The 14,255-nt window shown below is 41.0% G+C and overlaps 2 protein-coding genes across 2 annotated transcripts in view; one reads left to right on the top strand and one right to left on the bottom strand.

Moving 5' to 3' along the window:
* smarcal1 (SWI/SNF related, matrix associated, actin dependent regulator of chromatin, subfamily a-like 1) overlaps positions 1–14,255 on the top strand; it is a 39,934-nt gene that overhangs the window by 1,480 nt on the left and 24,199 nt on the right. Inside the window, exons 2-17 of the mRNA XM_077616747.1 lie at positions 379–706; positions 1,649–1,699; positions 1,781–2,041; positions 2,124–2,174; positions 2,250–2,430; positions 2,999–3,149; positions 3,906–4,067; positions 4,164–4,229; positions 4,317–4,457; positions 4,842–5,060; positions 5,148–5,218; positions 5,408–5,510; positions 6,472–6,654; positions 6,772–6,872; positions 6,947–7,043; positions 7,131–7,207. Coding sequence (XP_077472873.1) covers positions 379–706; positions 1,649–1,699; positions 1,781–2,041; positions 2,124–2,174; positions 2,250–2,430; positions 2,999–3,149; positions 3,906–4,067; positions 4,164–4,229; positions 4,317–4,457; positions 4,842–5,060; positions 5,148–5,218; positions 5,408–5,510; positions 6,472–6,654; positions 6,772–6,872; positions 6,947–7,043; positions 7,131–7,207 — 2,243 coding nt within the window. The remainder of the gene's footprint in view (positions 1–378; positions 707–1,648; positions 1,700–1,780; positions 2,042–2,123; positions 2,175–2,249; positions 2,431–2,998; positions 3,150–3,905; positions 4,068–4,163; positions 4,230–4,316; positions 4,458–4,841; positions 5,061–5,147; positions 5,219–5,407; positions 5,511–6,471; positions 6,655–6,771; positions 6,873–6,946; positions 7,044–7,130; positions 7,208–14,255) is intronic.
* On the bottom strand, positions 8,055–12,978 carry LOC144086698 (thioredoxin domain-containing protein 6-like). The gene is made up of 14 exons (XM_077616735.1): positions 12,827–12,978; positions 12,686–12,743; positions 12,453–12,556; positions 12,301–12,372; positions 11,644–11,760; positions 11,371–11,443; positions 11,191–11,273; positions 11,022–11,114; positions 10,147–10,301; positions 9,776–9,972; positions 9,478–9,622; positions 9,311–9,418; positions 8,917–9,213; positions 8,055–8,501 (listed from the first exon to the last, which is right to left on the bottom strand). The coding sequence occupies exons 1-14, from the start codon at positions 12,857–12,859 to the stop codon at positions 8,225–8,227; spliced, it is 1,812 nt and encodes a 603-aa protein (XP_077472861.1). The 5' UTR covers positions 12,860–12,978; the 3' UTR covers positions 8,055–8,224.

Below are 14,255 nucleotides of genomic sequence, written 5' to 3'. Positions count from 1 at the left end.
TCAAATTATGACAAAATTAGACATTTTATATTGAAAATAATCACCATATTCGTTAAAGTCCCAGTTACTCATGATGGCAAATTAAGCAATTCCAAAAACATAATGTACATAAGAATGTTTCAACACTTAAAACACAGATTTTTTAATATAAAACAAGCCAATAAAAAAAGCCTCAATAGTCAAAATTTGTGATTTAATGCAGACATGGCATGTTCTTTTATAATGAACCTTTTTTCTTTAAGCCCAATTCTAAAAATACCAAGACATTCTCGCAAGGTTCCACCGTGAATGTTTCTCTTCAACGCGGCGCTAATACTCCTCGATACTTCAAAGGCGGGTTGCACAATGAAACTAATTCACCGCTGTCTTTCCTTGTAGACATCAGACAGAGACGCACCTCCCCCAGCCAAGCGCCAACATGTCAAGCAGTCCCCGACGAACACCGACAGCAGAATTAGGAGCGCGAGTCCCGCTCTGCTCGACGATAGGCAGCCCTCGCCCAGTAGTGCAGCAGTGGGCTCCTTCTACAAACAAGCAAACAAACCCACATCAGACTTGCCACCATTAAATGCCACACCTGCTAAGAAGCCCGCCTTATCCACCAGAGGCAGATGCGTGCCGCACACTGATGGCCGCTTCAGAGTGGAGGTGGGCTACAACGTACAGCTCCTTGCTATTTTTAAATCCATCCCATCCAAGGCATATGGTGAGTCGCCGAGCACAAGCATCACCACAAACAACACGCCGCAACATTTTATCCAGCGCATCACTTAAAATGTCATCAACAGCCAAGTTAAAATGGATTGGCAGCCATTTAGTTCAAAATGAAGTTGCTCGAAGATTTGCAGCCACTCTATAACCTTAAAAGTTGGCTGTATATATGGACTATAAAAGTATGCCATTTATGTTTGTTGTGTTAATCCTCTGGTACGTTGGGATTTTTTTTTTAAACAATAATGAAACGGTTGATGCCTTTAGATTGATTAGTGTTTCTATTGGACATTATGACTGCTCGTATTTTTTTTTCTATTGAAAAGCCAACTGCTAGGCACACCCAGCCAAAAGCTGACATATGTTGCTAACGTAATCCTTGGCTCTGATCTGACACCCAAACACTCTTTGTGGCCGCATAAATCCAATTTATAATGCCCACGGTCAGCAATATAGACATCTGTCCATTGGAGCTTTCTTAATACCAATTAAGTGGCTATATATATATATCCGATTTTTATTTTCTACATAATCGCTTCAGCCGTTTGTGTCTCACAATGCTGATCTAATGGACCACACTTTTGACTTACTAAGTTTATAGTGCTTGATGAAAAGATGTTTTTATTTGTATTTTTTTTAACTCAAAATTACAAGGGATTTCTTGATACAGATTTTTAAAAAATGTGTTTTACATTTACTTGGGTTATCGTTGTAGGATGTTTATATTTCATGATCTGGAACAGAATATTAGAAGTGGACGAATATTTTTTGAACCTATTGGGATACAATGTATCACGATATAGCACCATATGGAAATGATATATTGTCACACCCCGTATTAATATTCAGACATATGATACATGCATAAAGCACAGCACCAATACATATAGCAACAGAATTTCCTCCTAAACCGTGAACCCTGTTTCTTGACTTTTAGACCCAGCCAACAAGTTTTGGAGCTTCGGCATGGAACATTACCATCTCCTAAGTATGTTTTCCCCCCAACATGTCACAACATCACATGCCACTTCAGTTCAATTTGTGTAACAATTTCCCCACTCCACCGCAGTGACAGAAGCAGCGTCTATTGCCTCGGTGTCCCTGAAGCCCCTGGTTGGGGCCGAAGGTTGGGACATGGCGGCGTTGACCAGCAAAGCTCAAAATGGCTCATCACTGACCACTTTGCTGAAACTGTGCAACGGCTGGCAGAAACCGGGGGTTGTCCTCCAAGGCCACTGCGAACTCTTGTCAGCCTCCAGATTTGAGGTTGATATCGGTTACCAGACCGACATAATCGAAGCATTCAAGCAGATGCCTTCAAAGGCCTACGGTACTGAATATATACCATTTGAAAATATACCTCATTGAGTAATTGGACCTGCAGTCTAAATCCATACTCATTGTGTTCGCAGACATGAATACAAGAAAATGGAGCTTTACACTGGAGGACTACTTGAGACTGAGTGAGTTTTGGTTTTGCCCAATGGATTTATCCGACTGTTGCAATTACGCATAACGGCACCGCGGTCCGTTCCCAGTGGAGCGCCTCAGTGGGATAGCAGGCGTGGAGGTGGAGCCTCTTCCGCGGGCGATAGTCCAGGCCTTTTCGGCCAGCTTCGAGGGGCTTCCAGCCAAGTTGGACGTCCCTGAGGCCGACCTGTCCTGCGTCGACCCCGTGATTACTAGCAGCCTTATGCCCTTCCAGATGGAAGGAGTCAAGTAGGTACTCGGGGAGACTTTGCACTATTTTTTTTCATAAATATTTTTTATTAGCCCTAACAGAAATAATTATTAGGTATTCATTGATTTTTTTTTCGTTCCGTTCATCCTCACAACAGTTGTGGGGGGTGCTGGAGCCTGTCCCAGCCAACCTCCGGACCCTTAATTGGTGTATAGCCAATTGTAGTATTAAGAATTAATGAGGTATATTCAGTATAAATTTTATTTTGATATGAAATTTATTAACTAACTGCCTGCCATTGACACCAATGGATATCCAAAAATATTGCTTGAATAAATTGCTTATTTTTCAAAAAGTCTGACCAAAATATTAAAATCTTCTGTCAATAGTAGAGTATGACCAATTCCATTTCATTTACTTAATTTATTTTTTTTTGCACAATGTTCACATCCAAAGCAAGGAATGTTTTCTCTTTCCCTTATATTTGTAAAGGAGTGACACAGTTCTCCCTCGAGTTTGCCGTGTGTTTAGTCTTGATCAGAGGTCAGAAATGTCAGAATTCCCAGGTTGATGAAATGTCTCTTCATCTCAACTGTGCCTTTGCAGTTATGCAGTGTCAAAACAAGGTCGCCTGCTCCTAGCTGATGAGATGGGTTTAGGGAAGACTGTGCAGGCCATCTGCATCGCTGCCTACTACAGGAATGAGTGGCCGGTTCTCGTGGTGGCTCCTTCTTCTGTGCGCTTCACCTGGGCTGAGGTAAAAAGAAGAGTGACATAGTTGACTTGTTGAATAGTTCAAAAAAATGAAAAACTCCTCCCTCTACTCCTTATGTTTTTTCCACTACACTTTTTTTTGCACTTATTTCCTTGGAGCCATAAGAAACCACTTCCCGGGAAGTTTTTTTTTTTATGAGCCGGTAGTCCGGCAACTTGTACGGTATACGAATAATCAAGCACATTCCCAATTAGGAAATGGAATGGCTGTATAGAGTAAAGTCTGATGATGTGGGCAAGATTGGTCTGGGTTTCTATGTTAACTGTTAGCTTAGCCGTTTTAGATTAGATTAGAACTTTATTTCATCCCGTTTTCGGGAAATTTCTTGGTTACAGTATCAAGAAAGACACAAGACACACAAGACATTGTAGACCTAGATAAGAAACTGGAGCCACACACAGGTCCACAAGGTGGGGACCTTCTGCAGACTGAGACTGAGGTTACCACACAGTCCCTCAGTAGTCCGGAGGACCAAATTGACCAAATCACCAAGCAAAAGCACAAAACAATAGAGACTTGAGGAGGGAACAGGAAAATAGCGCAAGGCTTGTAAGAGTCAATGATTATGCAATGATTTTTTTGTCCTTTAGTGACTTTTTGGTTGTTTAAAACAACAACCACCTTAAATAATTTGACATCCACATAGGTGGACATCATATTTTGGGTCATGTCGGCCCCCTTATTTGGTATACGAGTACAGTTCAATCAAAAGAATACAGTGTGTCTTTTCTGTGTCAGGCTTTCCGTCGCTGGCTCCCATCGCTGAATCCCGAGAGTGTGAATGTGGTGGTAAAGGCCAAAGACAACCTGCAAGCAGGGTTGGTCAACATTGTCAGCTACGACCTACTCAGCAGGATGGACAAACAACTTCCAGGCAATCCATTTGACGTCCTCATCATGGTCAGTTATGAGTACAATTATTAGATAGACTTTTGTTGTTGTTGTTGGGAGAGGGTGTATAGAGACTTAAACTGATTATTGCCACCTTTTGACCAGGATGAATGTCACTTCCTAAAGAACATAAAGACAGCTCGCTGTAAAGCTGCATTGCCGCTACTAAAGGTTCTTGCCTTTTCTCTTTTGCTCAATTTTCAAATCACAAGATTTGAGGAATTTGAATTCATCTTTCATGTTTTTCTATACACTCAGGCCGCAAAGAGGGCCATCCTCCTATCAGGGACTCCTGCTATGTCTAGACCTGCTGAGCTCTACACACAGATTCTGGCTGTCAAACCCAATCTCTTCCCACATTTTCATGAGTTTGGGCTGCGCTATTGCGATGCCAAACAGGTGACTACTTTTAAAACGAGCTGCTTTTTTTATTTTTTGGTGTTTTTTTTTTCTAAGGTTATAGTATAATATTATAGGGACTTGTGATTACTTTATTTTTGAATCTCTCACCCAAATTTATTCCTTTAAATTCGTTTTTAGAACATAATTTTGTTTAAAATTAAGATAGATTTTTTTTTAATTTGATGTGTAAATACTTCTCAGAATTAGATATGTAAAAGAATATATTGTTTTTAAATCCCATAGGTGTTAGTTTTGTGAACACTACATTTTCAGGATGATCTCACCTTTAAAAATATATGTATATATTTAACAAAAATGTCTATTACATTCTAGTTTTGGCTATGTTGTTTGTTATTGTTCACCATAAAACCCTTGGCCCAGATGAACTGGGGATGGGACTATTCGGGATCCTCCCACCTGGGCGAATTAAAGGTGCTTCTTTCCGAGTGCATTATGCTGCGCCGCCTCAAATCCGACGTCCTCTCCCAACTCCCCTCCAAACAACGCAAGGTTGTCACGGTGACCATCGACGGGGTCAGCAAACGCACCAAAACGGCTCTGTCGGCTGCTGCCGATCAGTTAGCCAAGGAACATCGTAATGTCAGTTACGCCGCCTGACTTCAGTAGTAAAATGCCAAGCATCCTTTTTATTGTGTCCCTTGATTATTTTATCTGGCTGTGTTTCAGAAAAGGGAAGAAAAAGAAGCTCTCCTTATTTATTACAACCACACGGCTGAAGCGAAACTGCAAGCTATTACGTGCGTAAATACGTTTTATTGGCGGTCATTGACGGCGGTAGACGGCCAATTTGTTTGGGTTGGCGGCGATTGTTCGCTGCCATTTCAAATGAATTGGATGTCTGTCGTCCTCATTGGCACTGAAAGAGTTTATGCCTTTAAAATGAAATGAAGGAAATTGTAAAATGCTATTTTTTTTTTGCAACGCAGGGAGTACATTACAGACATGCTGGAATGTGGCCAGGAGAAATTCCTGGTGTTCGCCCATCACAAGTTAGTCCTGGATCACATGACTAGTGAACTCGTTAAAAGGGTGAGTTAAATGGAGGAGGCTAGAATAAGAACAAAAGCGCAAACACTGTCTAGGAGGAGATGATTGGGGTTATTGGCACTGATGATGGGGGCAGTTCATTCAATTCTGGTAATAGCCCCCAACTCGCTTTTAAGCCATAACACGGTGCCCTTTTACCATCTCAGTACAAGCTGAAAGAAAACTTTGCATGATTCTCTTTGCTCCAGGAAGAGCACTTTAGACCATCCCATTAACTTAGACTCCAAACGGAATTTTCCGAAGCTGTCTGAACCATCATCTCATTAAATATTTAAGTACTGGACAGTAAAAACACTCTCCAAATGACTTTTTACTATCTTCAACAGAGTATTAAGACCACACTGGAAAGAAAGCATCCATCCATGTTATGTAGGGCTTTTTTTTTTCTTCAAGGACTAATGAACAAAATTACAGTATGCGGTCATGATTTTTACGCAATAAAGTATTTCCTTGAGTTAAATTATCATATTACAAGAGATCAAAAATAATAGATGCCTCTATTCAGAAGTGACTATTGTTGAGGTTGTTCTGGCAAATTGGTACTCAAAATACGGCATGAGGACCACCAGTGGTACCCAGGCTGTCTAGTGTAGTTGTTCTTAAATTTATGGCCCAGGGCCCAATTGAACCCTGCCAGACAATACACTAGGGCCCCATTTAACACCAAAGTGTAGTGTTATGTTCTGCATGTGTATTTTCCCCTGGGCAATTATTAAAAGAGAAAAAGTAATTTAAATAAAATGTTTTTTTGGGTGACCCGCTCATTTTGTATATGGTGATGATGCAAGATGTCGAATTCATTTCGAATGGAAATGCACCATCAATGGCTGCCATTATAATAATATATTCTTGGCTCTGATTGGGATACTCATATTCTTGGTGGTAGTACTTGTTATAAAATGTTTGAGAACCAATGTTCTAGCAAACTCCATGTTCTTAACAGGACGTCCCGTTCATTCGCATAGATGGTTCCACACCGTCAGGAGAGCGCCAGAGATTGTGCGACAAATTTCAGTTGTCGACGAAGACGTGCGTTGCCGTCCTATCCATCACTGCGGCGAACATAGGCCTGACGCTACACGCCGCCGACCTGGTCATCTTTGCTGAACTGTTCTGGAACCCCGGAGTAAGAGTTGATTTAAAAAAAAAAAACATATATTTTGTCAACTGTTTAAGGCTGGAAAGTCATCTCTTGTTGGGAGATCTTGAAATGAAGTTACCGCTGTTTTTTTACGTGCTTTAGGTTCTTATCCAGGCCGAAGACAGAGTCCATCGCATCGGTCAAACCAACAACGTGAACATTCACTACTTGGTTGCTCTAGGAACAGCTGATGATCACCTGTGGTACGAATAAACAACTTACCAACAGTATCCACGGCAGAGTTGTTTTGAATCCTGATGTGTTTTTTTCCACCCAGGCCTTTGATTCAAGTCAAAATGCAAGTGTTGAAGCAGGTCGGCCTGTCCGAGTCAAACCTCTCAGCCCAAGCGGTGACAGCTCAATTCCACTCAAAGGTAGCAATTTGTTCTTCTAACTTTGCAGTAGGGGCGGGGTCTTCACGTCGGATCCAGTGTATAACGTTCTAATTTGACATTGTGTAGGATCTCAGTCAGAGGACTATCACGGAGATGTTTGAGAGGTCTTTCAATGAGGATGACAATGAGGACACAGGAGGACAGTAAGAGGATTCCATTTCTTTGTTAGGAACAAAAAGGTTTATCTGATTGGTTTTTAGCACAAGCTATTTTGAGTGATCGAAAAAAAATACTTGTATTCTAAGTAAAGGCTGTTTCTAACTATACGGGAGGACGGGGTGGAAATGGTTTTGTTCCAACGATGATTAGTATGACAACTCCGGACTTTTTCGCACTTGTGTGGGAGGATTTGATTCATGTGTGTCTCCTAGTTTGAAGGAGAAAAGAAATGAGGTTATGCTAACAACAAATTGGTTAGTATAGTGTTGCTTTTACAATGAAAAATAATAAAGGGAACTTCTATCTTAATAGGTCTCTCATACAGTTTCAATCAAGTAATTGTAAGTCACCATTTCATTAGAAACTACAATTCAAATTATTAAAATAATCGTCAATATTATCTCACATTATATATTTCTTATTCGTCTCAGGGATTGCAGCAAGTTAAATTGAATTTTAATGTAGATAACAAATTATAAAAATATTACTATTTTTTGTAATTAGTAAGGCAGTGTTTTGTGTAGGTATTTTATGTAACACTTAATGGTACATTCTCAAACCAAAGAGAAATGACATTTTAATTAAATTTGACATTAAAATTGAATTATTATATTTCAAATTATTTTACAACATACCAAAAATGCAGGGGTAGAATTCATCCTACAATAACAATAAATGATGACAAATTATTTACGATGTCAGGAATTCCAACGTACTACAAATTAACCATATTGAAAGATTGACTCAAACAAAATTAAAATGAAGCTTTTATGATGGTACTGATCTCCCCCTACCTTCATTGTGTTGCTGTTTATCCAGAGGGGCTTCATGTGTCTTTTTGTTTTGACCTGTAGAGAATTTATAACATTTAGAAGCAGTTTACTCAGTGACTACCATTGATCAGAATAGATGTCTAAGTTATTTTGACTGGGATGGTCACTGCCACTCTCCCAGTCAAAAGCGATTGGACAGCTATCGCCTTTAATAGCATTGAAGCATGCTCATCCACAAAAAAAAAACAGACCAGTTGTATACCGTACACTACCTAACGTATCGGTGAGCTCTGCTGGTTCACCAAAGAGGAATCGAATCTCCTCCCGAGCGTGTTCCTGATTCAAAGAGCCGTGCACAGAGTTGTGAAGGAGGTCAGAACCAAATCGGGCTCTTAGAGATTCGGGGTGCTCCGCCTTAGCTCGTTCCGGATCTGCGGGACCCATCGTGGCCCTCCACTCTTCCGCTGCATTTTCTTTTTCCAGGACCATTATCACACTGGGACCCCTAGGGGAAAAAGAATCTTGTACATATGTACTGTGCAGGTGTAGGTAAAACACCAACATTAAACACCACCATCTTCTTTAAGTAACAGTCGTAAAATAAGTCGCATGATTCATGCGCTACTCGCTCCGAATGATGCTGAGCTAAAGTGACCGCAAAAGTCTCAAGTGCTCTGCGCTTCCCTCAGTTCTATTTGACTCGACCCAATGTGTAAGAGCTAAGTGGAAGGAGGACGACAGCGTCAGTGAAGCAGAAGAGGATTCCACAACTTAAATGTGCTGTTTAAAATCAAACAAAAGATCAACTTCCTGGCTGCCCGCCTGAGGCTATCTGCTGCTTCGAAAACTTGTTGTGACAGTGCCAAGCGCCCCCTTTGGTGCTCTTTCTTTGGAGGAGAGCGAAGAGGTGATCAACTAACCCACACATGAACTCCACCAGCTGGTTGAAAAATGGCCGCTCCCTGTGCTCCTTGTAAAATTCCTCCGCCATCTTCTTGGAAAGAAGCTTCTCCTCCATTCGCTTGATGGAGAAACCTTTATTGCGGATTTCCTCCAGAATCCCGTCCCTGTGCTGGTCCACAGCGTCGGGCTTGATGACAGCAAGTGTTTGCTGGACGGGGAAGAAGAAACTGATTTCCTTGGAGGCCTCTTCAGTTGACTGACTGCCATGAATCTGGTTGACAGGATCTCCTTCCATAGAAAAACGGGCCCTGATACTACAAGTCAAACCATGACAATTATGCAAGTGTATCTTATTGTCCAAAAATTCCACTACTTATTGATTAATCAAATAATCACGGCAGCCCGACTCACCATTCGGGCTGCTCCTCTTTGGCTTTTTTGATATCTGGAGGACCCAGCATGTTCTTCCATTGCTGTACAGCATCTTCTCTTGTAAGAGCCAAAGCCAACACTGGCCCTCTGTTTGGAATGACATCATATCATATCATATATATTCATCACCAATGTACTACTATCACCTTGTCATGGTTTGCAGCAGTGTCGGGAAGTCGTCTTCCTCGGCACGATGGACGTAAAACTTTCTGACTTGTTCTTCTGTCAGCGTCATGTCTCTTTGGAGAGACACCTGGAAGCCCGAGTTAGTAATTTGTGTCAAAATCTCCTCTGAAAGAATCAAGAGATTTTTTTTTTTACCATCGTGAATGATGCCGACGTCTATTGTCGTCAATAGGAGCAGACAAATGAGGTTGTTACTCTTTAGATTGATATGACAGGCACATGCTAAGCATGTGTTTGTGTCCTTGGCTGGAAGCCCACCTCTGTTTTCCCTGGCGACGTCAGGCCGGATGAGAGCCAACGTCCTCTCCACGGGCTTTTCTTCCGCATCCCGCGTCGTTCCATTGGCTTTGCCGAAGTCAGGGAAGAAGAAGGCAAGCTCCCTGCTGGCCCCGTCGACATCCTCGCTGCCGTGCACCGCATTGAACAGCGTCCGCGTTCCGTATTGCGCTCGCAAGCTGTCGGTGCCCAGGAAGAGGGGGGTGTAAGGAAGAGAAGAGCAGATGGTGGCTCGGTGGGCACTTAGGCCGCCGAGGAGCGTCATGATTGGGTGTGGCGGATGGAGCAGACTAGTGAATTCCACTTGAGGGCAATTAGATATTTTAACTGATTACAAATGGCAGAATTTTTACCTCTCCGGTTTCTCGCGCTTTGCTTCTTCGATGTTTGCGGGGCCAATAAAGCCAAGCCAAGCTTGCACCACGTCAGACGTGTCCTCAAGATGAGAGAGTATCAAAATGCGCGAGGGTCCGCTGGATGTAAACTGTACAAGGTCTTGGAAATATTCCTGATGGTCACATGAGAGGCAGGAACAAATTTAGGGGAAGTCTGTCGCCGTAGGGAAAGCCAATTGCTCGGTTAATTTCGTCATATTTCTTGGTCTTGTATTTTGGGTGACTCTATCTCAATAGCTATGTTTCCATTAGAAGAGAGTGGACCTGGTCACGTGATCACTTTTCCATATGCAAACAGTTTCATGTGTCCATTTTCCTTTAGTAAAAGGATCAAAGTGATGAGGCCTTTTAGAAAATCTGCCGATAATGGAAAAGTGCTGCATTTGCAATTATGCAAGGTATAAAAGAGAGAAAATGTATCAACAAAATGACAATGGTTACCTCTGGTGGCCCCTGTTGTTAAATCCCGCTTTTAATTTGGGGGCAAAAAATATATATTGAAATGCAGCTTGTGATCTCTTTTATTCTGTTTGTAGTCACATTGCTACCATCGTCAGGTGAAGCCAAGTGCTACATTTGCTTTGTGGTAGGTTTCAGGAGACATTCCCTCATCTCTGTTCTCCTTTGTTTCCATCGAAATATTTTAATGTTGTCTCTTGAGATAAATATATATATTTTTTTATACTTAACTTCAGAGCTCCAGTTCTGTTCAGTGCAGAAAATCCCTAAACATAGAGCTGAGTCTCTTTGCGCGCACATTTAGAATAAGAGAACAACTGCCATCTACTGTGTTGGATGTGCAATCACATTTTATTCTAGTGGCTATGGCGTACCTCTGCTTCCTTGTGACGGTAAAATTCTCTCGCTTGAGCCTCGGTCAAGGTCCGTTCTTCCTGGGCCAGGATCTTAAATCCTGCATCTTGTACCTATGGGTTAGAAAAAACAGTTTCATCAACAAGGAGGCAAAAACACACATGGTCGGGCGGTCCTGTTAATGTGTACTTTCGTTAGGATCTCATTAGCCTTGCCGTGAGCAACTGCGTCTGGTTTGATGATGGCCACGGTGTAAGATTTCCTGGCAGGAACTGCGGGGAGAGCAAGAGCAGTTGGAATGATGAGCAACTCAGAAAATTTGATGCATTCATTCGTGTGTACGGATGATAAAAAAACGAGTTATTATACTTTCTGCTTCCTCTAAACGATGGGCCCCTTGCACATCTATCTTCACAGCTTGCGCAAGATCATTATCTACCACCTGAAAGGTACACAAAAATAATCAGCTGTAGTCCTACAGAGTAGTTTCCTAACTCGTTTTTTTTGCCATTGACGGTGATAAACACCCAATCCATCTGAGCCATGCTCTCCCAGTTTAAATAGATTGGGCATGTATTGCTGTCAATGATTTTTTTAAATGCAATTTTGAACCAAAAGAAGTCCTAGTTTGACCATTAGTACCACTTTTCGGTCCACGCCATGCTCTAGCACTGACTTCTCCTTGGCTAGTTGTTCCACAATTATCTTCTGAAGGAGAGGCCCGTTGGCCCCTCGTAGTACGGCCACCAGTTCGCCGCCCTGTGCACAAAAATCCCTTTTAAAAATGTTGTCGTTCTGTAACTCTTTCGGGACAGTGGTCACTATAGTGGAAAGCTATTCGCTATAAGTGGACAGTTAAGGGACTATTTTAAGGTATTTGACCTTTTTTTTTCCATTTTTTTCCTGTAACTTTTCTATTGCACTCGTATAGGACAAAGGTATTTACATGTATGTATGTGTGTGCGTGTATATATATTATGTGAAGGAATTACTAATATATACATATTTTTAATTATTAATTATACCTTTATACATACTAAATTTATAAATGGGCATTTAAAAACACATGAATAAAACTCATTGTTTTTTTTTATTCCCCGTAACTCATTGCATGTCATTGACAACTATGGACATCCAATTTATTCAACTAAATGGATCAGACGCCTCGTCCTGTCAGTGACACCCAATGAATTCTGTAGGGGTTAAAAAAACATATTTCTTCAATCACAATTCTCTCTCAAGGGTGTCTCCTTCAACCCACTGTAATAATATTAGAAGAAGTAACACAGTCTGACTCACCCCGTAGAACAAGAAGGTAGGCTCACATTTCCCTCGATACTTCTCCAGAGCATCAATGCTGTCTGCCTCTGCCTACACACACACACACACCTTTTGAGAGCTGCCACATTCAATTTCAAATATCTTTTGAAGTGTGGCCCACCAATGCTTACAGTTGCCAAATGTAACAATTCATCCCCGAGTTCATTGTTGATCTTCCGTAATAGGCTAATGACGGCTCGACATGGGCCACACCACTGCTGGTACACGTCCACCACTGTATTGAATGATAGACATAATTTTCCCCAAACCACCACAAGTAAATTAATATCCTAACAAGGCGCCAAACTTGTTTCCCATTTCAAAAAAATTGACTTGGATGGAGTGAGGTGTAGATAGCTCTTACCTGTTAAACCCTTTTTTCCAAGAATCTCCTCCCATTGCTCTTGGTTAGTGGCAGAAGTCTAAAGTGTGGAAAAAAATTAAATGTCGGATGAATGAAGTAAAAACGAAAGGTATTTTGGCTTGTTTCTAACAAAATGGCTACCTGCAAAGATGCCTCCTTCTTCTTGCCTGTCATTTTACTAAGCCTACTCTATAATAATGTATACAGTGTTTGCAAAATTGTAAAAAGTAAACTGAAATGACGTAGAAATGCCGTGTTGAAGCAATTGCGTCCTTTTTTGCTCTCAACAGTTCCAGCTTGTGTGGACATTCGGTTGCTAGGCAACGTTTCCACATTACTGATGTCTTGTTTCCAGAACTGTAAACAAAACAAAAAGAAAATAGGGGAAAGCAAATTGTCACTTCAAGTCTTACTTTGGACTTAATAATGGCCTTGCAAATAAAAAAATAAAGGGAAATCAAAATCAAATCAGACATAAGCTTGCAATTTATATTCACTTAGCATCCACCAGGCTGTGCACTTGTTAAACTTTGGGAAGGAAAAATACTTGGTGCAAACAAAGATACCCCGAGATTCTGTTGACACCTTCATAGTTTTGATTACTGTGGTTGTGGTTTACATTCATTAAAAAAATCTAGTTTATTGTATTAGACTTAATTCAATTTACATGTTCTCCCTAAAGCTCAGGTAGGATTTTTCTGGGTCTTAAATTCTTATATTTTAATAGATCTTTTGTAATTTCTGTAAATGTAATGATAGCAAACCATATTTTTGACATAAATCCACCCAAAGTGAGAGAAAAAGTTAATAATGAGAGTAGATCCCATTTACTCTTCCATTCTCAGATGCCTCACGCAGCCCACAAAACAAATCCCCAAACAGAAGTTTACGTCGCAACCAGAATGAGCTGCAGATTTTTTGTTGTCTGCTCGCACGCTGCCCGTAGGCGTCTTATTCTCTTGTTGCCCTACTCGCTAACACAGCACTAGAAAGCTAGGCATGATCATCAATTATGGTTGCGACATCACCACCACATCTGCTGAAATTTGTGAATTGGCATCGGTGCAGTCACTTTACATTTTTGATATAGTCCCCATATTTCAGGACCTTTAACTCGTGACCAATCCACGTTCTACCCTTCCTTTTTGTTCAATCATTTTACATCAGGTAAAGGTCAGGATGTACACCTGCTGGTTACCTTTTCTTTCCATCCACTGTTTATTTTGTGTGTGCTTCTTTTTTAAGCACCACTGATTCACACTGGCAATTTTTGTTTATTAAAAACAGGTGGATTTACCTTAACTCAATTAAGCATCTCCAATAGCACATCAGCAATATACAGTGGTATCTCGAGATAAGAGCTTAATGCGTTACGGGACTGAGCTCGTATGTCGATTTTCTCGTGACTCAAACAAACGTTTCCCATAGAAATGAATTAGAAACAAATTAATTCCTTCCAACCCTCTGAAAAAACAACCCAAACAGGATATTGGATTGGAAAAACATTTTTATTGGTTCTAATTCTCCATCTATTAACAAAGTAACAAATTATTAGTAGTTTAATAGTACT

Source organism: Stigmatopora argus, chromosome 13, assembly GCF_051989625.1.
Source record: "Stigmatopora argus isolate UIUO_Sarg chromosome 13, RoL_Sarg_1.0, whole genome shotgun sequence".
Lineage (NCBI taxonomy): Eukaryota > Metazoa > Chordata > Actinopteri > Syngnathiformes > Syngnathidae > Stigmatopora > Stigmatopora argus.
Note: the sequence above shows the minus strand (reverse complement) of the source record. Positions and strands in the feature narration are given on the sequence as shown.